Source organism: Zootoca vivipara, chromosome 2 (assembly GCF_963506605.1).
Source record: "Zootoca vivipara chromosome 2, rZooViv1.1, whole genome shotgun sequence".
Classification (NCBI taxonomy): Eukaryota; Metazoa; Chordata; class Lepidosauria; order Squamata; family Lacertidae; genus Zootoca; species Zootoca vivipara.
The window spans coordinates 109,224,851-109,249,496 of record NC_083277.1 but is presented as its reverse complement, the minus strand read 5'-3'; the positions used below and the strand labels follow the sequence as shown (position 1 = coordinate 109,249,496).

The 24,646-nt window shown below is 45.9% G+C and overlaps 1 protein-coding gene across 1 annotated transcript in view; it reads right to left on the bottom strand.

The window, feature by feature from the left end:
* Positions 1-301: 301 nt before the first annotated feature.
* CA10 (carbonic anhydrase 10) overlaps positions 302-24,646 on the bottom strand; it is a 320,562-nt gene continuing 296,217 nt past the window's right edge. Inside the window, exons 7-10 of the mRNA XM_035103821.2 lie at positions 21,044-21,116; positions 10,919-11,073; positions 6,624-6,798; positions 302-1,082 (exon numbers count right to left, since the gene is read on the bottom strand). Of these exons, the coding sequence (XP_034959712.1) occupies positions 1,060-1,082; positions 6,624-6,798; positions 10,919-11,073; positions 21,044-21,116 (426 nt within the window). The 3' untranslated portion in view covers positions 302-1,059. The remainder of the gene's footprint in view (positions 1,083-6,623; positions 6,799-10,918; positions 11,074-21,043; positions 21,117-24,646) is intronic.

The following is a 24,646-nucleotide window of genomic DNA, read 5'->3' as shown; positions in this document are numbered from 1 at the left end:
TTACGAGCTCCTTGACATCCGACGTTTTCAACTTACGAGCGGAAAAAGTGACCGCGCGCTTACGATTTTTTCGACATCCGAATGGAAAACCCGTTCGCGGCTAGATGCGGTTTCCTCGACTTACGTGCTTTTCCGTTTCCAATGCATTCTTATGGGAAACCGCTTTTCCTATGCAAAACTTGACTTACGAAGTTTTTGACCTACGAATGTGCATTCGGCACGGATTAAATTCGTAAGTCGAGGTCCCGCTGTATATCTATATCTCGAGGAGGACAGAGTAAACCAAAGCGAGTGTAGTAAATTAATTTGTTAAACACATTTATTGAATTGTTAACAGTAACCAAACACAACGTATGACCTTTGTAAAACAAGGAACAGAAAAAAATGGATTAATCCCAGTCTTGGCAGTTCCTACTACAGATATGTGATGAGGGGAAAATATTTCAATTTCCTTTATATTCTTCAGTGATCTATTTACAATACTTATCCCGGTATCTGTCCATTATTAAATAAACAGAAGGATCATGACCCAGAAACAAGTTTCCCTTAACAATCTTCTAGTTCTGCTTTGCCAGTAACCAGTAATGAGAGTGATATTATGAGAGCTTCCCAAGGATTACTTGGCACACAGAATACAAACCCACTTGGATGCCGTAGTGAACCACCATGTATGGTATTTTTTTTCTTTTTAATGGGGGGAATGATGAGGGGGAGGAGGGGAACAGAGGTACATATGTACAAAGTCTGAAAAGTCTTTCCTTGGTGAGCTATAGTATCAGGAAAACAGTATCAAAATTGTAATCATGTTATCGGTAAGATCATTGTCTTTTTGCTTTTGTTAGGACCGATCATCTATGAACAAATTTCATCTAGCTGAATTCCCAACTTGGCATCCATTTATTTTCTCTCTCTTTTTCCCTCTTTTCGTTGCAGCACGTGTGTGTGTGCACGCCATCTATGAAGTACAAAGACTGAATGAGGCTGGGGCATTCTGTATTATGTCAATTCACAGTAGTAGCATTCAACTGAGGTTAGGAGTTCTTCCTGCTTCTGTCTGGATCACTTGAGGAGCCATTCGTTTACTGGAAAAGGAATACAACAAGAACATCATCATCATATAGGTTTTCCACAGTGGTACCCACTTTTTTGAGGGCAGGGGAAGCGCCCATATGACTAAAGAAGATCACAGAAGTACCCAGGGAATGCAGATCTTAGGTGAGTTACTGAGAAAAGAACAAAACTCAGCTTTCGCCCTGGAGAAAGAGGTAGCCTGTCTGCCTGTGGGAAGGCAGCTAAGGCAGGCAGCTTCTTTAAACTGCTTTGCTGAGGGGCATGTGGCTCCTGAACCTCAGTGAAACAGTTTAACGAAACCCCCTCCCTGCGCGGTACCTCTGTGGCATAAGGGCTAGAGAGAGTCTGGAGTGGTGGCGGTGGTTTCACTTATGATATACCGCTGGGTGATGTATTGATACATCGCCCAGGCCTATTGTTGAGGCTGCTCAGCTGTGGCACGCATCAACTGAGGGGCCTCAGCAAAGCCCCATTGCGCCTTTGGCTCTAGGGGAGGGGTCTATCCCCCTCCCCCGCTTCTGAGGGCCCAGGTGAGAAGTGTTGGAATGCCATTCTGGTGACTGCTCCCAAGTAAGGATGTATTGGACAGCAGTCTCTTTGTAATGGGTGTCAGAGGGGCCATGGCCTCGTGCATAGAATTTTGAGGGGCACAAAGCATCCCACCGTAAGAGGAGCACCGGGCTGGGGATCCCTGCTTCGCACCCACCGGGGCCATCAGCTGCTCGGGATCCCCCTTACTCGGGCTTCCCCTTCGCAGATCCCAGCCTTGCAAGGCTGGGCTGGGGTGGCAGTAGCGTGTGGATGCGGCAGCCATGCACTCTTAGATCCCAGCCATGTGTGAGGCTGGGATCAAGTGGTGCACGGCTGCGGGGTCCCCACACTGCCCTTCCCGAGCGGCCTTGCAAGGCTTGGATCCTGGGAAGGTGGCATGAGCAGCATGCAACAACCATGATGCTTGGTGATGGTATTGCTGCCCTGTTTGTCCTCTGCTGGGCACCCCTTCATGGCATGGAGAAACACCCTGCCACTGATGAGCACCTTCCGCCATTGCAAAGATCAAGTGCTCCTACTGCCTCCCCTCCCCACCATTTGTAGGGCTGCCATATTTGGAAAGGCAAAAAAAGAAGATAGCAGAGGGGTAGTACCGGGGCTGGCTCAGCTGGGGATCAGGAGCCTTCCCACATTCCAGCTGAGCTGCGCAATGGGCACCCTGTTGCTCCCAAACAAAAAAACCTGGGCATTTTTCCAAGTTTTTTAAAAATCCCCTCGACCAAGATTTTAACTCCCCCCCCCAATAGAGGATGTATGGTAACCATTTGTGACTTTATTTGTCACTTTGGTGGTGGTGCCCAAATAGTTAAAGCTCCCCCTCCCCGCAGACTCAATGCACCTTTGTCCTTCCAGCCCCACTAATGGCAACTGGTGAAAGAAAACATGAGTCACCAAACTATGTGATGGAAATCACATCAAGTTTGGCCTGTTATGTGCTCACGTGAGATTGGTGCAGGAGCCAACTCGTGACAAGTAAAAAATGAAGGTAAAACTTTGGCCTTAGAGTAACACATTGAAGGGAGACAGGGCTTCAGAAAAAGGGATATAGTGTGTTGTTCACAATCTGGAAGTATGACGCTGTCTCCCACTACAGTGGTGCCTCGCTAGACGAATGCCCTGTAAGACGAATTTTCCGCTATACGAATAGGTTTTGCAATCGGAGGTTGCCTCGCAAGATGATGAGGTTTTTTTATAGCTGCCGCTTCGTCTTGCGAAGCGTGGCCATAAAAACCTCCGATTGCAAAACCTAGCGAAAGGGGCATTCGTCTAGCAAAAGGGGAACCAGCTGTAGCAAAGGAAGAAGGCTGTCAGCGCCTCTCAGCTGATCTTCCTTTGCCTTCTTCCTGCGCTGCAGCTGGTTCCCCTTTGTGTTCCACTGGTCTCTGCCGGTGAGGGGCAACCGGCAGAGACCAGCGGAACACAAAGGGCTGTAGCGTGGGAAGAAGGGGGGGGGGAGAAGTGGAGGAACGGATCCGTTCCCCCACTTCTCCCCCCACCGCCATGCCATGGACACCCGGGAGCATAGGACGGGGCTTCGGAGAAGCGCTGCGCCTTTCTGAAGCCCCGTCCGATGTCGGGTTTGTGCCAGGCAGCGGCGGGAGAAGCGGCTGCCGAGGGAAGCGAAACCGGCTTTGTGCCAGGCGGCGGCGGGAGAAGCAGAGGAACCGCTTCTCCCGCTGCCGCCCGGCACAAAGCGGCTGCTGCTGCCGAGGGAAGCCGGCTTTGGCTTGGCGGCGGTGGGAAGAAGGGGAGGAATTCCCCACTGTGTGTGACAGGCGGGATGTGGGGGAAGTGCAGGATCTTTCCTGTGTTTCCCCCACATCCCGCCCGGCACAGCGGGGGATTCGTAGCGGCGAAAAGCTGGCATGGGGTGCAGTTTCGGAGGTTTCCGAAGCTGCACCCCATAAGACAGGCGGGAGGTGGGGGCAGGAGAAGCTCTTCCCCCGCCGCCGCAAAAAGCCGGCATGGGGCGCAGTTTTGGAGGTTTCTGAAGCTGCACCCCATAACGGCTCTGAAATTAGCTTGGCAGCGGTGGGGGAAAGGCAGTGTGTGTGTGAGAAAGCGGAGGATCCTCCGCTCCCCCCCCCGACAAGGCAGGGATGGGACGAGGCTTCTCCAGCCTCGTCCGATCCCCGGGCAATGTGTGTGGGGGAAGCGGAGGATCCTCTGCTCCCCCCACCCTGACCGACAGAGTGCCCCCCGGAGCCAAAGTGCGGCGCTGCGGGGGCTTTTCGCCATTTGCCTTCCCCGAGCCAAGGGGGAGGCAGACTGCAAAAAGCCCCTGGCCGCAGCTCTGGCACTGGCTTGGCAGCGGTGGGGCAAAGGCGCAGGATCGTTCCTTCACCTTTCCCCCACCCCGCCCGACAGAGCCAGATCCGACGAAGCTTCTGAAGCTTCCTCCGATCCGGCTCTGTCGTTGGCGGCAGCAGCAGCGCTTGCTCTCTTGGCTCGGGGAAGCGCCTGCCTGCCTTCCCCGAGCCAAGAGAGCAAGCGCCACCGCCGCCACCAGTTCCCCCGGAACCCATAGGAACACATTAATTGACATTTAATGCATTCCTATGGGAAACGGTGCCTCGCTAGACGAGATTTTCGTAGGACGAATTGAGTCCTGGAACGAATTAATTTCGTCTAGCGAGGCACCACTGTATACTGCTCCATCTAGCTATATTCTTTGACAGTGACCTTTGAGGATCTCAAACTCATTTCTATGGCCTACTTGAAGATGCCAGGGAGTGAATCTCAGGTCCTCTCCTGTGAAGCCACTGCTGCTCTGTAAAAAACAACCACCACATGATGCTGGTGACTGTGCTCCCAGATACCCCATGTTTGCATGATGTGTATATGGGTATAGCTGCTACTGTTTAGATCAGACATGGGGAACCATTATGTTGTTGGGCTACAGGTCCCATCATCCTTGACCATCCACTGTAGTCCAATGACATCTAGAAGGCCACAGTTCCCCCTGGCCTGGTTTAAATGGATGGGCAGGATCCATATTAACTATTGATGTGTCAAAACATATACAGTGGTACCTCTACTTACGAATTTAATGCGTTCCGAACGCACATTCGTAAGTCGAAAAAAATTGTAAGTTGAATCCCATAGAAATGCATTGGGAGAAAAATTCGTAAGTCGAAGCAACCCTATCTAAAAATTCGTAAGTAGAAAAAATCCTATCTAAACCGCATCCAAGATGGCGGACGGAGCTCCATTCGTAAGTAGAGGTACCACTGTACTATGGTTCAGAAACATCATTTCTAAAGTATCACTGTAGTGAGGTATTTCCTAGTTGCTGATTGGACTGACACACAGAAGCTCTTCCATGAAAACAGCTGTTATTTCTCCTACCCATATTAAATCATTTGAAATTAGGGACATAAAGAGAGGGGTGCCTGTGCAAGTGGCTAATTCTGGCTGTCTGTAGGCAATGGCATACTTTCCTCAGCTACCTCGCTGTTTCTCCAACCTTAGGCCTCTGATATTTGCTGTTTACAGCAGAGGACTGGCATTTCACTCCAATTTGGAGTGAAAATTTCCCATAGTGCATATTGTGGAGATTCCTCCAGAATAAGTAATTTCCCCTGTGCAGACATTCAGTCGTTCAAGCCCCTTTTGTTTCCAGCTGAAACTCCTTCAGCCCACCACAAGCATCAGACTCCAGCCAGTATTGTCTGGAGTCATTTTACTTTCCTAACATATGCTCCATTTTGCTTAATGTTCAGGAGCCTGCTTGAAACGTCGAGTGTGTTTTGGAGAGTGACTGTTGCTCAGTGGCCGAGCCGCTAACAGCCCATGGGAAGGGGCGTCGGAGACTGGCTGGATGAAGAAGAGTAGTGGCAGCCTGCCTCCCAAGAGGGCTCTGAAGATGACACCTTAGGGCCCAGAGCCAGTAGGGAGCAGAAGGGATGAACTTCTAGGGCAGGATTAGAACTTGAGAGTCACAGCCTTCATCTGTTTAGGAGGGATCCAAAGTGAGAGGCTAGAGGAGAGGGGCATGCCTAGAGCTTAGTTTCAGCAACACTTTCGTTAAGATGAACCAGGAAGCATTGCTGTGTTGTTGTTTTTCTGCTAATAAAAAGCTAAATTGCATTCCATGCCTTCTGTGTGTGTGCTTGCCCTGTGGACGACCTGGTTCCTTGACAAGGGGCCGTGCAACTGACCTCCCACCAGCAGAGCTGTGATGCTGCTTACTGGGAGGGAGAGGGGCAGCTGGCTGTGTGCAGATCCAGAGGTAGGAGCACCAGATTGACGGCTGCTGCCAGGGGCATCTTATCCATAGAGGCTAGTGGCGCGGGGTGCTGGGGCGCTAAGGAAGAGGCGGAGGCTGGATGCAGCGCCTCCCGGCATTAGCTCGCCGCCCCGCCCACCTCCACCATGCTGCGCCGAAGCAGCGCCACACCCGGAGCCTCCGTCTGCCGTGGCCACCGCAGCACGAAGTGTCCAGCTGAGCTGGAAGGCGCCACATCCAGCCTCTGCCTCTTCTCTGCCGGAGGAGCTGCCCTCCAGCCACTCTCTGCCTCCTCCAGCCCTGCCGGCAGTGCCATCCTCCCTAAAAAACTCTGGGAAACGGGGGGGAGGCACCGGAGGGAACTTTGCACCATGGCGCCGGATATGGTCAAGAAGGCCCTGGCTGGTACACATGCACAATGCTGACCTCCCCACCTTTCTCCCTTCCGGTAAACAGCAGCTACTCTGCTGAAAGAAGAGCAGTGCACAGCTATTGCCTTTCTTGCCAGCCACTACTAGTCTGGCCACAGTCTTTGCATGTGAAAAGCCCCAGATTCAATCCCAGCATCTCCAAATAAAAGTGGGAAAGACCGTTTCTCTCTGTCTGAGAGCTGCTGCTGGTTAAGAGAATTAAAAGTCCCTGAGTTACATTGAGAAATCATCTCACCTGGTTAAGGCAGGGTCCTGCGCTCCTAAGCCTGGTTGCTGAAAAGGGATGCTACAAAATTATGACAACAAGCATTTAAGAAATGAAAAGGATGTTTGGAGCGTACCTCTATACTGTAGTTTCTGTGCTCTATTGTTTGGGCAATCTTTCCCCTGTAAACTAAAGTTGATGTTCGTTCGGATACATCGATTGTTGAGAGGCTGGACTGGTCTGAAGTTGTCGCTCATACTCAGAAAAATCTGTGAAGGCTGATTCTGGCTTAGCAGTCGTAATGAATGCATCTGCACAAACATAAATGGACCCACTTAACACCACAAAATTTACACCCGTTAATATTCAGGAGGAAAAAATACGAGCAAAATACAAAACCCAGGACAGACAATTAGTGATAAGGACCCAGAAAATTTACTGTCGGTGCTCGGTACCCCTGTCTTCTGTTTTTTGATTTCTGTTGATTATCTGGTAGTGTAATGCAATTGCAATGAAAGCTTGCCCAATGTATACACTCGTACCTTGGATCTCAAATGCTTTGGCTGCCGAACAAATTGGCTCCTGAATGATCGAAACCTGCAAGTGGGCATTCCAGGTTCTGAATGATTTTCAGAAGCCGAACATCCAGCGTGGCTTCCGATTGGCTGCAGGATGCCCCACCTTGGTTTTTGAACGGTTCCGGAAGTTGAACAGACTCCCGGAATGCATTCTGTTCGGGAACCAAGGTACGACTGTATAGGCAAATTCAGTTTATTTTGCCTTTAACTGAAAGCTTCCCATTATGGCTAGGAAATAATGCTGAAATGCCTCTTAAGGGACCCTCTATGTAAGCTCCTGTGTTAAATTACTGAGCCCCCCTCATTTTTTTCTTTTCTGTCTTTCACAGTGAAAAATTGTTATTGCAAAGAAACAATGGCAAGAAAGCATCAGTTTAACCTCTCACCCCTAGCAGGTTTTTTTTGGGGGGGGGGGGCTGGCTTAAGGGCAAAATCATTACAGTGGTACCTCGGTTTATGAACACAATTGGTTCTGGAAGTCTGTTCATAAACTGAAGCGTTCATAAACTGAAGCGAACTTTCCCATTGAAAGTAATGGAAAGTGGATTAATCCGTTCCAGACGGGTCCACGGAGTACTTAAACTGAAGCGTTCATAAACTGAAGCATGGGTGTAATTGGTTCCGGAAGTCTGTTCATAAACTGAAGCGTTCATAAACTGAAGCAAACTTTCCCATTGAAAGTAATGAAAAATGAATTAATCCGTTCCAGATGGGTCCGTGGCGTTCATAAACCGAAAATTCATAAACCGAGGTGTTCATAAACCGAGGTTCCACTGTATTAATCATTAGGCAGGAAGAAATAAAATGGTCTGAGCCTGCAATGAGGAAATTGCAATTCAGGAGAGGAGAACCCCTGGCCAAAGGTTGGATCCAGCCTGCAGCCAGATGTAATCTGCCCCCCCGCCCCATGCTCCCTTCCACTCATCAGTGGTTCAGTGGAGAGCTGCACTTTCCCTCTTGCCCGGCTGAACAGCTCAGTATCTTTTGTTAACCATTGCAACGGAGGGGGAAATGCCACTTGGCAATCTGTTTTCCCAGCAACGCATCTGTAACTCCTTCCTTTGCAAGGAGATCTGCTGTAGGAAAGCAAGGGCTCCAGCTGCGTGGAGAACTTGCAGTTCAAAGTCATCCATGCATTTTGCAGTTGCGGGCGTACAGTTTTTTAGGGTGTGATGGCATCTGGAAGGTTAAGGCTTTGAAACACTATCGAGAAGCGCACTGAAATTATTCACATTCTTCTGAAATCCTATTGTCTTTTGCACAGTCAAGGCAGATAAAAGGAGAGCTTTTCCACAATGTGTTAAAATAAAAAGTCTATGGAAAAAATGGAAGGTGTGAAACTTGAATGGAGTTACTATGAATTAAATACATGCCCCTGGTTTGTGATGGGAAGGTCACTTGCTGGGAAATGGGGGTTTGTGACTGGGGCTCATCGTTCTGCCCTGTGTGGCCATTGGAAGACGTCAGTGCCTCCTCTTGCAGCCGCACTGGTTGCTGGAAACCTGCCCGTTTGAATCAGCCTATCACCTGCAAGCAAAGGGGCGGGGCCATGGTGGTGGGACTGACTGGGGACTTCAGCCATTAGTCTTCACTCAAGTCCACCCATTTTCTACCTGAAGGAGCATCTCCACCCCCATCGCTCAGCCCGGACACTGAGGTCCAGCTCCGAGGGCCTTCTGGCGGTTCCCTCACTGCGAGATGTGAGGTTACAGGGTACCAGGCAGATGGCCTTCTTGGTAGCGGTACCCGCCCTGTGAAACACCCTCCCACCAGATGTCAAGGAAATAAACAACTATCTGACTTTTAGAAGACATCTGAAGGCAGCCCTGCTTAAGAAGAGTTTGGATTTGATATCCCGCTTTATCACAACCCTAAGGAGTCTCCAAGTGGCTAACATTCTCCTTTCCCTTCCTCCCCCACAACAAACACTCTGTGAGGTGAGTGGGGCTGAGAAACTTCAGAGAAGTGTGACTAGCCCAAGGTCACCCAGCAGCTGCATGTGGAGGAGCGGAGACGCGAACTCGGTTCCCCAGATTACGAGACTACCGCTCTTAACCACTACACCACACTGTCTTAGGGAAGTTTTTAATGTTTGATGTTTTATTGTGTTTTTAATACCCAGGCAGATGGGCGGGGTATAAATATTTATTATTATTATTATTATTATTATTATTATTATTATTATTATTATTATTATTAAAATGGGCGATGACTGAGCCAGGCGTGGCTATGAAAATACTTGGTGGCTATGAAAATACTTGGTCAGAGAGGAATTTTTCTGCAGACAAATTGACCCTGTCTGGAGGTTGTGTCTTACTCATGGCAACTGTCACAACCTGATAAAAGAGCATTTATTCTATCTTTCACATGCATACACACACACACACACCGAGAGCAAAGGAGACTCCAAAAGCACATCTAAATGACACATGTGAAGCTGATTCAAGTCCCGCTTGCCTGATGAGACCTCTAGGCAGGAGCCACCGCTAAAAGGTTGCAGTAGGAAGTGACAGCTACATCTTACTAGATTATAGTTTTTAAGACATGGGACTGTCTTGTAAGATTGGTGCCATGAATATCAGAGACTGGCGAGTGTGCAGTTCTGTTTCCCAGTAAAAAGAAGTATGCATTTAAGCAAAACTGCAGAAGCCAGTTCAGATTACTCATGCTCATCTAGGAAAATAGATATGAAGCCCGAGTATTTCTGGGAGTCCCTGAACCAGATAAGACATTTCCCCCAAAGTCAGGTTATTTATACTGTGCAAAGAGATCCTGGATACGGCTGCCCCGGCCATCATGGTGATTAAGTCTCTGGCAGTCGCTGGTCAGCTCCCCTTTCCTGACACTGAGAATCTGGTCATTTTCAAGGCCCTCTGGCACTGCTTGGCTCACCGGCACGCCTGCCACAAAGAAGCTGAGCAGTGATTGGCTGAGCTGCTCTGATGATAAGGCAGGGCAGGTAGAAAAACTTGGCGAAGTACGGCAGAAGGAAATAGGGCTCTATCAATGCAAGTCTGGAGGAGGGGTGCTTTGGGTAAATGCAGGGAAGAAGGAAAGGGAGCAGAAATCTGAGAGGGAGAGGAAAACTGAGCGAATGGGCAGAGAGGCGAGATGTATATAGGACAGGTTGATTCAGCATCCAGGGAAGCTGTCTACCAGCTGCATCTGGTACGTCAGCTGAGACCTTGCCTGCCTGCGCACTGTCTCGCCAGAGTGCTATATGCTCTAGTTCTCTCCCGCTTGGACTACTGCAATGCACTCTATGTGGGGCTACCTCGGAAGGTGGCTTAGAAACATCAATGTGGCAGCTAGCCTGGTGACTGGGAGCGGCCGCCAGGACCAGCTAACACTGGTTCTAAAGGATCTACACTGGCTCCCAGTACATTTCCGAGCACAATTCAAAGTGTTGGTGTTAAACTTTTTAAGCCCTAAACGGCCTTGGCCCTGTATACCTGAATGGAGGTCTTCACCTCTATTGTCCAGCAAGGTCCATCTCTGAAAGCCTTCTGGCGGTTCCCTCATTGTGAGATGTGGAGCTACAGGGAACCAGGCGGAGGGTCGTCAAGGCAGTGAAGCCCTCCATGTGGAACACCCTCCCATCAGATGTCAAACAGATAGACAACTATTTGACTTTTAGAAGGCATCTGTTCAGAGTTTTTAATGGCTGATGTTTTATTGCATTACGTTTTATAGTATTTGCTAGAGAGGCAGGGAAGACTGGACTTCACTTTTTTGAACTAACCCACCACATATTTCCCCGCACGCTTCGGTTTATTCTCATATTCCTTCACAAAGATATACCTGAAATTCGTTATTCTAACCGGGCCTTGTCAATAGATCTAGCAGTACATACCTGCATCCTTGTAATGTAGACAGGCTTGTTCATTAGTATCCAACTTGCTGTTTCGTAGCAGGGTGGAATTGTCATCGACCCATCATATGTAATGAAACTAGAGGTTTCGGGGTAAAGTTGTTCGATATTAAGTCCCTGCAGTAAGTATGCATCATCTGTGGGATAAATTGGGGCATCGTTATTAACAGGACAACCGCTTTCACGTTCACATGGCGTCATTTGCTACTAGTGTTATGCAAAAGGAACCTAACGCAACAGCTGCGGGGAACATATGGCCCTTCAGATGTGGCAATGGAAGTTGCGTATTACAGCAGCATCTGGGGGTGCGCGAAAGGGTCCCGACCGCTGTAACGCAAGGAACTTGAGGCACTTCTGGTCCAGCTGCCCTGCACTTGATATTGATTTCTTAACTGCCCTACATGATCAGGAGGAAGAACCTGGACAAAACTGCAGTAAAGTGTAAGGGAGATCCAGAAGTCTAAATAGGAAAACATTGTCTGCTATGTGGAGTCCCCAATCTACACATGCACCTGCATTTTATTATCTTGATGGTTCAGGCAGCGGCTCTGCTTTTTAATATAGAGTTATAAAGACATTTCTTTTCCTGACAGTGTATGGGTTTTGTCATGGCTATCGGCTAGTACAACAAAGCTTGTTTTGATGTGAACTGCCCCTACACTGCAAGGTCGGGTTACAACAATGCAAAATTATTAGCAATCGTTGAGAAACAAGCTACAGTTACAGAAATAGGATGGGATCTATTGCAAATATAAAGTGGGTTTGGGGATAATCTACACAACCTGGCTCTCCTGACTGGAAAAGCAAGATGCCAATAAATGTCATTCATAGCAGCCCCCTTGGTTCAACCACAACATTTCATTGTCCTGATATTTACAGCAAAATACCCCACCCCGCAAAAGTTTTCCCTGTCAAATAACAAGCGAAGATATTCCAAATATGCGACGTGTCACAACTTTGGTGTCAGAAGTGCAAGTTCTCAGTCTTAGCCTGCTTCACAAGGCTGTTGAGAAGCTAATGGGAGGAATTCCTGGGAGGAAAACCAAGTTGCAAATAATCCAACAACGAGCAACAAACACGGGGATTTCCGCAGCTCTCAGCAAAACACACGCAAACCCAAAATAGTTTGCCAACCTTGATAAACAAAAACAAAAAGCATCCTTGTGTCTATAGGAATTTCAGCTCGCTGCAGCTGCAGGGTGTTTGCAGATTTATTTTGTGTTTTATGTTTTTGTTTTGTGGATGCTTTGCATCAATAAATAACAGCCTGGTGGTGGCAAGCAGTCCAGCAGTAACTGGGGGGGGGGGCTCTGGGTTCCTGCCCCAGCACAGCAGCTGCTACTGATTCCAGTTGCGGATTTTGAGGTCCACTGGCTTCATCTACATCATCTCAGTGCAGCAGCATTAGGAGGTCAGCAGGAGTTATTGCTTGCGCCTCCCCCCGCAGATGAGGGATGGCAAGGCTGCAAGGCAGTCACTTGTCTAAGCCCACCTATTGAGGTGCCGGGCAGAGGTGATATTAGAATTGGGAACTTCTCAGTTGAAAGCTCCGTCTCCAAGGACTGCGGGACAGCCATGCAACTTCAAGCACGAGCAACTCTTCCTCATTACTGTGGCTTCCATAGCTTTGAGTGCACACAGGGGGCACCCAGCACTTGAGCCAGAACGAGACTTTAAATTTAGTAAAACTGCATTTTATCGAGCAGCATGCACAATGAAAATGCTGACCCTTTTTTTCCCTCCCTTTTGGTTTTTGGGGGGGGGGGTGAGAGAGAGAGAGAGAGAAGGGGCTTGATTAACAATTATTATTTTTTCTGTTCAACATATCCTGGAAAGGCCAAGAGTGTTTAGATTTAATTACCCTTGCACTGCAGAAAAAGATTGTTCTACCTTGTTAAGGTTAACGTATGATAATAAAGCTGCTCAGTGAAGCCTAATGCCCTTTAGTGTGCGCAGTGGGAGTGTGGAAGGCACCGAGAGCTCACTCCAAATGCTCGAGCCAATGAGGAAATATGCTTTTAAGCAAACGGCTGGGCTTCCCACTTTGCTTCTTCATCGCATCCTTCCTTCCTTGCTAATTAATGAGCCATCCCTTTGTAGAAGATTTCAGGGCGAGCGTGCTATGTGCTCAGCTTATAATTAGAAAGAGTCCAAGCCTTTAAAAGCCTCCTGAACAGATCGGCACCTGTCATACTGTCTGTGCTCGTACAGCAAAGTGGTTAATAAACAACCGCAACATTTTATTTTATTTTTGGTCTCCCTCACAGCAACCCTGCCAGGTAGGTCTTCTAATTTTGCAGATGGGGGCCTGAGGTTAAGAGAGTTTTGCCCAAGTCCACGGAATTAGTGGCAGAGATCAGAACTGAGTTGGTCTGCTGGATAGAAACAGAGCCGTCTTTCCCATAGGGCATAGTGGTTCGTTGCGCCAGGGCGCTGGCCTCTCGGGGGCCCAGCGAGTGGGGGAGCTGCACGGCTTTGCCAGTGGCCTCCCCTTTCCCTCCTGCACACCTGCCAGCTGCGCCCCATCAACCATATAGCTGGCAACCATGCAGCTTGCCTCCCAAGCCTCCGTGGGAGGAGAGCGATCCCTGCAGAGGCTTAGGATGGAAGCTGCGGTCTGCCAACCATATGGCTGGCCTGTGTGCAGCTCCCCTCCCAAGTTGCAAGAGTTGCACCCCCCCCCATGGCTGGCAGTGCGCAGCTTTGGCCCCCCCTATCCATGGTAATTTGGGGGCGCTGGGCGGATATTTGCACCCCGGTGCCGCATCTGCTGAAGATGGACCTTGAATAGAAATGAATCTTTCCTGGAACACATTGGCATTTGTGCTCCACCGGCCATAGCCTGCCAAAAAGCGTATTTCAGGTTTTGCATGATACCCCCCTGGCTTTTTGTTTCATTGACAGAAGCCAGAGGTCATGGAAAGAGCTGCATTAGGCTTACATTTCTCTCTGAACAGCACTCCTTCCATTCAAAAGCATTTGCCCATGTGGCCAAAGGCACTTTGGATGTGAAGTACAGATGGTTCTTTGGATCCCAAACATTGGTGATGCTAGCGGAAGCCTTGCTGTGTGTGTGTGTGTGTGTGTGTGTGTGTGTGTCACTTTTTTTTTAAGTCCACTTCCCATTTAGGGGAAAAAATGCACACGGCATTCAGTGAAGTAGAAAGAACGTAGACAGCAGCTGTAGAATTAGAAAGAGAATTATGCAAAGGAAATTCACACAATGGCGCAGAGAGTTTATCCCCGACTTGAAACCAAACAAAAAATTCCAACAGCGTATAATACTGGAGTACCACTTTTTCGCAGTACAAAATAGGGCACTTCAGACAAATGTGTTGTCCCTGCAGCATAAGTGCAACCTTGAGATGGGGTATGAAAGCCACAATAGGCAATGAACGTGCATTCATCGCACAATCAACGGATCACGTGAAGAAGCCCAAGGTCTCAAAATCTGCTGGTAGCCCTTTTGTTGAGCATTAACAGCATTCCACTTCTGGAATGATGCTTAAGACTAGTCTAACAAAAAAGAACAGGAGTATGTGTTTTGAACAGGAGTATGTGTGGGTCCTCCTCTGCCCCCTTGCTTTTGGAAACTTAACAGTGGAAAACTTTTTGGGATATTAATGTTCGAGCCAGGGCCAGACCAAGACATTTTGGCCCCTGAGCCAAACCACAAAACGGTGCCCTTATCAGGAACAAGGGGAGGGGGAAGGTAAAGATCTACTTTGGGGGAAAGGGTGAGAGGAGACCTCCTATTTGCCAAGAGGTGACTGCAAAGAGGGCATGGGAGATGGCAAACCCAGCTTCCAAGGAGCAGTGGCAGTAGCAGCGGGCAATGCATTCCCTGCTGCCCCTGCAAATCCTGCCACCTGAGCCAGTTGCCCCACCTTGCCTCATGTGTGGGCCGGCCCTGCTTTGAGCAAATGCACACTAAAACCATTGGCCAAGATCTCTCCATGCACAGCACACATAGCCGTGTTGGGCAAGCAACACTTAATCAGCACTTCCTGAATTTATCTAACATTCCTATATCCAAGGGCATTGCGACACAGTGAAAAGGCAAGGGCACAGTTTTTCATGTGTTTTAAAACTCAGTCTGAATTTTTTTTTGTTGTTGTTTTTTAAATCATTTAACCACATCAGTTAACAAACATGGGTACGTATGCTATAATGTTATTGTTTCAGTTAACTAAATTGTTTAAATTGTTCTTAAGGAAATGATTATTTTTCTCCTTCCAATAAAGTACGGCAGAAAAGCTGTCCAAATATAAACAGTTAATTATGAAACTATTGTGAGGTTTAATAAGTTATCTGTCAATGTATTTCTAAAAGTGTAACCAAATTGGTAATTTTTGATACAAATGTAAAAACTACTCTGGAAAATTTATTGCTCCAAAAATGAAACCTTCCATTTGGTTGTAAAAATTAAGATTATACCAGCAAGAACGAGTCTTTCTATAAAAAATAATAATAATGATTTAAATCAAGTCTTACTGACTAGTGATTTAAATGGATTTGGTTTTGTGATCCCAAGGGAAGAGGAAGCCCTGACTCTGACTCTTGTTTCCTACTTACTGCAGCTGCTATTTCCATGCACCTCAACACTCTGCTTCCTTGACCCACACATTATTACCCCGACTCAAGCAAAGGGCTCGGGACGTGACGCTGCTTTCGTCTGGCAAGTTTAGCTTCCCAAAGATGGAACTCGTAGGAGGCATTCGTGCCCATGCATGCTTGATGTGCCTGAACTGTGGTGGTGGAATGAGTGGGCAAGGCAAGGCAAGGCATCCCTGCCAGATGTGAGATATTTGGCAAGGCTTTGGGGGACCCGCAGTTAGTGTGGGTGCCTCCTTTGCTTCCCCTCTGTCTCTTCTCCCATTTCAGGGGCTTCATTTCATTTTGTTTAAGTGCTTTGCGCCTTCATTGCAGAGAAGCCCCAGCAAGGCAGTCCCCCCCCTCCCCCACCATGCCAGCTGAAAAGCACAAAGTCACTCCGATAGTGTTACTGGACTGGGAGAGTGTCAATATAACAGCCAGAGATGGCCGCAGCCCTATTTGCAATGAAGATTGGAAAGGAAACCATCATTTTGCAAGAATTACGTGCAGCTCAGGGTGATTTTGTTTGCTTGTTTTTCAGGCCACTGACTCGTTTTTCTGACTCACCCTGGTTTTCCCCCCTCCTTTCTCTCTCTCTCCCTCCTCTTCTCACCTATTCATTATTTATAAAACACGGAGTGTGATGCAGAGCATCAAAGGGTTCAGTCGAAATGAGGCATTTCAAATTCTAAAGGCCAAGTTCTCCTAGTTATCGCCCTATTATTTTTTCAGTGAGTCTGCTTGGGTGAAAAAAGGAGGTAGTTTCTGCTGGGGGAATGAAAACCCAGGGACACACTCTGACACACACACACGCACACATTTTTATTGTGACAACTTCGGTCCATCTGTTCTGCCATATGCCCATGTTTTATTATAAATAAACACCTGTAAACAACGCGGTAGAGTCATTAAATGAAAGGTGCAGCCTCAAAATGAGAGGGAATGAAACCTCTGTTAAATTTTAATACTAGAGATGTTGCCCCTAAAACGCATCAATCTGCCTTGTGCGGAGTCTGTCCATCTAGCCTAGCACTGTTGAAGCCCAATGGCAGCAGCTGAGCAACATCTTTCACAAGGCGGTCTTATCCCAAGACCCCTTTAAAGTGAATTCAACCCAGGACCTTTGCATGTAAGACGTCTGATGACCTCTTCTCCACTGCAATGATTCTCAGTTTTGTTCTTGGTCTTAGAAGCCATGAAACACAGAATCATTGAATTGTAGATTTGGAAGGGACCTCTATGCTCATCTGTTCCAGCCCCCTGCAATGCAGGAGTAGTTTGTCCAACGTTGGGCTCAAACCCATGACCCTGAGATTAATAGCCTCATGCTTTACCGACTGAGAGGTATATAAATTTAATACTGCTGCTGCTAATAAAAAGTACTAGTGGGAAAAGAGTCTTTATAGTTGAAACATCCTAGCTTAGGAATGTTCTCCCCAGAGAGGTTTGTCCAATGCTAACTTTCATGTCATTTTGGTGCCTGTATATTTAATCTATTAATCTGTTCTTGCTTTAGAATAATTTTACCTGGCCTATGGTTTTAATGCTAATATTTTTTGTATATAATTTACATTTTTTGTTAAAAGATGCATTCAGAAATTTTACGGTTACAGGAGGGCATATAAATATTTAAAGCAAACAGATTTGTTGCATGATGGTGGTCTTGTTCGGTTGTCTACTACTAAATACATTTACACTCGGGTCTTGAAAGAAACATTACAGTGGTACCTTGGTTCCCGAACGGCTTGGCTCCTAAACAAATTGGTTCTCGAACACCGCAACCCTGGAAGTGAGTGTTCCAGTTTGCGAACATTTTTCGGAAGCCAAACATCTGACATGGCTTCCAATGGAGTGCAGGAAGCTCCTGCAGCCAATCGGAAGCCACACCTTGGTTTTCAAACGGTTCTGGGAGTTGAACAGACTCCTGGAATGAATTACGTTCGACAACCAAGGTACGACTGTATTCAAAGCCCAGAATGCAGCAAACTGCACAGGAAGTCCAATTACCATGTTACTTTTGCCTTAGTTTGCTGGCTAAAACCAGTTACCCAAGGTTTGAACATTTGACAGAATGCCCCACATAGATTAGTGCTATGCCACTTGCCACAGAGAAAACAGTGGCCAACCAACAGATGGCCACATGATAACTGGTCAAAAACCATCCATATAATCTTCCATCACAATATAATTGTACTTTTAGCTTTGCCATGTCGATAATGAATGGACTTGGCATAAAAAATCTTAATTGGCCAAGGAATTGCAGGAGTTCTGCAAGCTCTTATGCTATTCTTCATGTTGCATGCATCCATAAAGACAACAAACACAATCCAAGCCTAAATCACCCACTATTTATTTCCTGGCACTGTCTCAAACCACTGTCAGATCAATTTACTTCCTGTAGCGTAATAGGTAGTCCTTTTGGTCTGCCAATAACTCCACAGGTATTTAAGTGCAAAATAACCGTGCTTTGTATATTTTAATCCAGAAATCAATGGTGTGGCTTCCAAGGGTTGTCGCAATGCAGGTGTTAAACAAAGTTTTAAAACTGATGGAATTCTGGGTTCTGTCTTTCAAAAACAGGAGCCCCCAAATTAGAATGCCTATAAAAGGTGCTGAAATGTAGAGTTTCAACACAGATGATGAGCACAAGGGAGTAAGAAGTTCTTCTGATCTGAGAGAGGACCAAGCTCTCTGAGGCTGCCCTTGGACTGCCTGAGAATAGACAGAGCATCGGGGGGGGGGGGGAGAGAATCTAAGCCAATCCATGATCTCCACATCCCACCACCCTGTCACCACCACCCAAACACACCCTCCCCTTTCCCTTAGTGGCAGTAGAAGCAGCGAAGACACCCTCATGTTCTGTTGCTTCATTCATGACGGATAATAGTGTGGCAAGGTGTAGGGGGTTAGGTTAGCTGTAGTTCTTTCCAGGGCTGTTCACCTCCCATTTTAAGGTTAGCTTCATGAGGCCCCAAGTCCTTTTGAAGCTCATGGCAAAGAGGACTCCTCTCAAGGGCACCCAACCTGCTTTGAAACATAAGCTTGATGTAGGAGGAGATGTCCTATCACAAGGACTACATATGCCAAAGATGGGAAGCCGCTCAAAGCGGGAAGGTAAACGGCGTTCCCGTGCGCTGCTCTGGTTCACCAGAAGCGGCTTTGTCATGCTGGCCACATGACCTGGAAGCTGTACACCGGCTCCCTCGGCCAATAACGCGAGATGAGCGCTGCAACCCCAGAGTTGGTCACGACTGGACCCGATGGTCAGGAGTCCCTTTACCTTTACCTTTAAATGACCCCTGGATGGTAAAGTCCAGTCAAATGTGACTATGGGGTTGTGGTGCTCATCTCGCTTTCCCAGTGAGGGAGCCAGTGTTTGTCCACAGACAGCTTTCCGGGTCATGTGGCCAACATGACTAAACTGCTTCTGGCGCAATGGAACACCACGACAGAAACCATAGCACACGGAAATGGCGTTTACCTTCCCACTGCAGCAGTACCTATTTATCTACTTGCACTGGCGTGCTTTCAAACTGCTAGGTTGGCAGGAGCTAGGACAGAGCAACAGGAGCTCACTACATCGCAGGGATTCGAACTGCCGACCTTCTTGATCGGCAAGCCCTAGGCTCAGTGGTATAGACCACAGCGCCACCCGCGTCCCTTAGTTTTAGATGTTAGTTCCTGTAAAAACAAATGTGTTTCTTCTGGAAATGCACAAAGAGAGTTTAAACCCAGAATCTTGAGTCCCCCAGTTCCTGGCTTTTAAAAAGCGGGAATATTTTAGTAAAGATTCTTTAGAACTATCAATATAGTTCTTATCATACTTACAGTTGTTCCCATGAGTTCCTATAACACTGTATGAAAGAGGGGTGGTTGCTAGGAATCACTAGGAAATTAATGAAGCACTCATCTAAAGAACCCACTTTGAAAATCCAAGGGGCACTTGGCTCTTAGGATGTTCCTGACCCGTCTTCTGTAGAATATCTTTTGTGATGCTTTGAAAACCACAGCTTCAATTATTGCATTAACTTTTCCTCATCTTGAACCTAATTCCACACTCTTTAGCCTAACCAAAATTAAGTGAATGACACTTCTTATTTTCTTCAAACTGAAACTGAACACTGACTGCACAAATGAAGCTCCTAAACATGGGCTTTTAAAAAAGCCAGCTGTTTAAAAGCAGCACAGAATTCCTTCTAATATATGAAGCAAAATTAGATCTCCCCGCCCCGTGCAATGACACTATAATCCATCATCCAAGACATCTGTGAAATTACTTTCAATAACTTGGGGTTGTTTTTTTTTTTTTTGCATTCCTTTTTTGTCCTGAAAATGCTTCTAATCAATACTTGTTATTGCAGGAAGTAATTCTTATGTACTGTCTTTGACAACTCTGTTCTAACGGCATTCTAATGCTGATGTTCTAATGCTATTAACTAGGCCGCATGCTACCCATCACAGCTCTTGACACAGTTTTTGCAAATGGGCTTATGGGCTCCCTTGTCTTATTTCCCATGCAGGCTCTCTTCCTTACTACCTAGTTTCATCTAAGCATAGCTTATCACAATGTCCAAGTTTATTTAATTTAATTTATATCTAGCCCTTCATCAATTTTAATGATCCCAGGGTGCTTAGCAATCAGGCATCGTAGCATGATCTTCACCCAACGTGGCATGTGCCCCGATTGGTTGTGTAGTGCTGAGGGAGTTTTCCTTTGTATGTTTGGCTGAATGTCTGCTTGTTATGTACAAGGCCTGACCTAAGAAAGACCACTCTATTTATTTCTCCTCAAATTATATACTGTTTTTGTTCAGTTTGCTCAGTAGAGTGTTATCAAGATTTTTCTCTCTGGACTCAATTTGCATTATTTATTAGACTTTGCTAACAGTTTTTAGGTGGTGTTGAAATATAATTAGGTCCAGATTTAATTAGCCCAGTTGATATGTAAGTTCACATGCACTTTAATATGATAAAGACATGTTTTTGAGACAGCTTGAAGCAACCATGAATACCTAGAAGTTAACACTAGCTAAGCAGATTGCTCATATCTTGTGTGGTAACTCCTTTTTAAAACACCCCCCCCCCCATGGTTACCTTTGACATATTTTAAATTGTGTGTCTTCTGTTATGTTTTGATTCTGGTTTGAATGTTTGTTACCCACTTTAAAGGGCTTAGGTTGAAGAGGACATTTATAAATATTGAAATAAAAATTTCTGCATTGCAGGGGGTTGCACTAGATGACCCTTGGGATCCCTTCCAACTCTACAATTTGACAATTCTATGAAATATAAATTAAATAAATGTTCCATTGATCTCTGTTCTCTCCGACACCTAGAAATACCTGTACTTATCTTGAAAACGGTCTCTGACCAAATGCCCCCGAGGAAAACTTGAATAAGCTCACAGCCAATATGGGAAGTACCAAATCTTGGATTCCTCACAATGTGACGTGCACCCACCGAATGATTCCCCCAGAACCCTTTATCCATTTATTTCAAAAAGAAACTTACTTTTATACGTTATTCTGGTGATGGTGTCTCTGTTAAGCATACGGTTTAGAAATGGATTTGATGATTCAGACACCTGTGTGAGAGAGAATCTGTCATCAAAAACTGGTCACCACAAACACCTCATGCATAAATAATAAAGGTGCAACTCGGGAGTTTGCAGAAAGTTCACTTCTTTTTTTATAAAAAATGTATTTATTAAAGATTTTCAAACAACAAAAACATACAAAAATAAACACACAAAAAAATAGAAAACACAAAAAATACAAAAAATATCAAAACAAAAATTCTAACTTATAGCCCTTATTTCTAATCTATTAGCTTCCTCATTCCTCCTCCTTCTGCGATTCTTTACATATCATCTGTAGTAAAGTCTAAATCTTATATAATTTCTAATTATTAACTTAATGTTACCTTATTTCTCTATCTTTTACATCTTACACTTTTATATTCTATCTATATCTTACTTCTTAATTAAATTATCATTAACTTCTAACAATACCTATTTCACACCATTGTATTAACTACAACCTCTATTTTATCTCCCTCACTTCCGCTAATTCTAATCAATTATATGCTTATTCTTTAAATAAATTTTAAATTGCTTCCAATCTTCTTCCACTGCTGCTTCACTCTGATCCCGGAGTCTCCCGGTCAACTCTAACAGTTCCATGAATTCCATCAGCTTCTTCTGCCATTCATCCACTGTTGGTAAATCTTCATTCTTCCAATTCTTTGCAAGTAGAATTCTTGCGGCTGTTGTGGCATACAGAAAGAAAGTAACATCCTTCCTAGGTATTTCATCCCCTGTTATCCCCAGTAAGAAGGCCTCTGGTTGCAGAAAGTTCACTTCTGAGAAGAAGGTTCAACTCTGCACCCAACACAATTCTAAAGAAATTCAGTATCACCCACTATGAATGAGGCAGAAGAACAGAAGCCTTTCTTCTGCGGACGAAGGAGATGTTCAAGAAATTGGCAGGATGGGTTTCGACTAAAAGCAAACAAACTCAAACCCTTAAATATATGTGCCTTCCTCATTTCTGGTCTTCGAGGTTGTGTGAGACACTGTGACATGAAACATGCTTTCTTCTTTGCCAGATCTATGAACCTGCTTCTCTTTTGTTTCTTCCACTCCTTCTATTCTCCTCAGGCCTCCTCTGCCTCTATTTATTTTGATGCTTGGTTAAATTTTCATGTTGTGGTCATGATTCAAGGCCACACAGTTGCTGAGCGGAGCCTGACTGCAAATTTTATATAGGAGTTAATCAGCACTTGACATTTTGACGTGGGTTTGGATGACACGGGAAAGCAAAAAGCGGTATCTTCTAGGAACTGTTCAGTACAAAAATCACATTCTCCACTAAGAAAGTCTTCAAAATTCATGAAGCAGCTATTCACGCTGCCAACAGTCACCTCCCTCCTCCAGCAGTGCGATTCTCTCTCCTTTCTAGAAACATATTGTTGGTATGTTGGGTGGGAACATGGGTGGGACTGGAACTGAGCAACTGAGAGACCTATTTTATTGGCCAGTCTTCTGTTGTTATGGAAGAAGCTCCAGTTGTGCCATACAGAGCTTTTCTAAATGAATATATATACACACAAACTCTCCAAAAGTTACGAAACGAGAACAAAGGAAGATTGGCCTAAAGGCCAAGGGCAAATAGATCAAAGCCATACCTGCCAAGTCTCTTGTGGAGAAATCGGGGATCGGCAGCCGCACAACACCGGAAGTTGCGTAGACCCATCTATGGCTGACCCAAAAATGGCCGGCGCCGGAAGTCGCGTCTACACATGTCCGGAAGTGCATAGACGCAACTTCTGGTGCTGGCACCAGTCATTTCCGGTGCCCATAGATGGGCAAAGCGACACCGGAAGTTGCGTTTATGCACTTCCGGACATGTGTAGACGTGACTTCCGCCGCCGGCCATTTTCTGGTGCTCATAGAAAAATGGCCGCTGACAGGAGCCAAAATAAGGGAGATTAACGGGAGAGGAGCTGAAATGGGAGACCGCCGGGAAACGGTAAGGAAAAACGGGTTTCCCGCGAAATACAGGGTACTTGGCAGCTAAGATCAAAGCATCTCTTGGTCCTGCAGGATGATTTAATGTGATGAGAGAAAAAGGGATCCTACAGAAGAAGAAGAAATGTTTGTGGGAAAAACCTACATGCCTAATCATTGGCAGCCTGCAATGTGTGGGCTGAACAATCTGTTTGGCAGCAGAATTGGATTTGCGAACCGGAGCAGCTGCCAACCAGCTGAAAAAGCAGTAGGGAGGAGGATTTGCTTAACCCTCCTCCACCCACTGCTTTTCCTGCTAAACCCCTCCCCAAGTCACTGTTTCCCTTGCCATAGCAAACACAAATCTGAGAACCCATAATCGGGAGAGGGGATGGCTGGAGGGAGGGCAATTCAGGGGGAAGCAGTAGGTGAGGAAAGGTTAAACACCTCCCCAACTCACAGCCTTCCCGACCATCCTCCAGCTGTTTGGACATGATTCAGAGTCCTACACTTGGTTCTTCTTGCCAAATATCCACGCTCAAATAATGTAACATGAGGCACCTAGCCAGGTTCATTGGGAATTGGTACGTTGGCCCTCATACATTGCCATACATTCTGGTAAGTTACTTCGGATACAGTGGCTGAATTTGCTTCCAGGACACTGTCCAGCAGGGAATTATAGCGAAGGTGGCAGAGCAGCAAAGAATATTGCATTTAAAGTGGAAAATATTGTTGAATCATTGTATGGGCAGAGGTATAAAGATCATCAGGTTAAGTGTAGCCTGTAATTGCCCCTTATGATATTTTCCACAATTTTCTTGCCTGTTACTCATCTGTTTGACACCATTCTCCTCCACCTGTTGGACTTAGTTATATGCAAAGAATTTAAAATTGGAATGTGTATGTTCAGACCAATATATACATAACATTTTCAAATATATGTTCATCCACTTTACTACAGAATTTTTTTAAAAAGTTGCAAAACTGGGGATTGGGCAGTGGGTTGGTGATGTTATGAGTGCTAACCAATAGGTACCTCTGGTTTCGTCTTTTAAAAAAAATCAGAATGAAAAGGAACAGGATGAGTTTCTCAGAGCTGACCCCAGAACACAAACATGTAGACATAAAAATAAATGCTCTTCGAATATTATATCTACCTTCACCCCAAGTTTATGTACCTTGCCAAGTGAAGCTTTGATTATTTACTGGGGCTTTATGGGCTCAAAGTAGTAATTCTGAATTTAATATGAAATCCCTTTTAGCATATACTGACATTCAGTGTGCATCAAACTAATATGGCCACAGAAACATCCACTCTAATACCATATGTTAAAAGATGGGAGGGAAAGAGGATCAGATAAGCATAGAGGCATTAACAGTGCAACCCTATCAGTGTCTATTTAGAAGTAAGTTCTTTTGAGTTCAATGGGGTACAGGATTGCAGCCTAAAAGAGGGCCACAGTGGATGTTCTAAAAGCATATTTAGAATTAAAACATCTTCATACACTTTTGAAAAGATGGAAATGGTTTGTAGCAATTGAATTTCACACCGAGTATGAGCCACAGTGATCATTTTCCATCCTAAGGTATGTTGTTGTTTGTTGTTT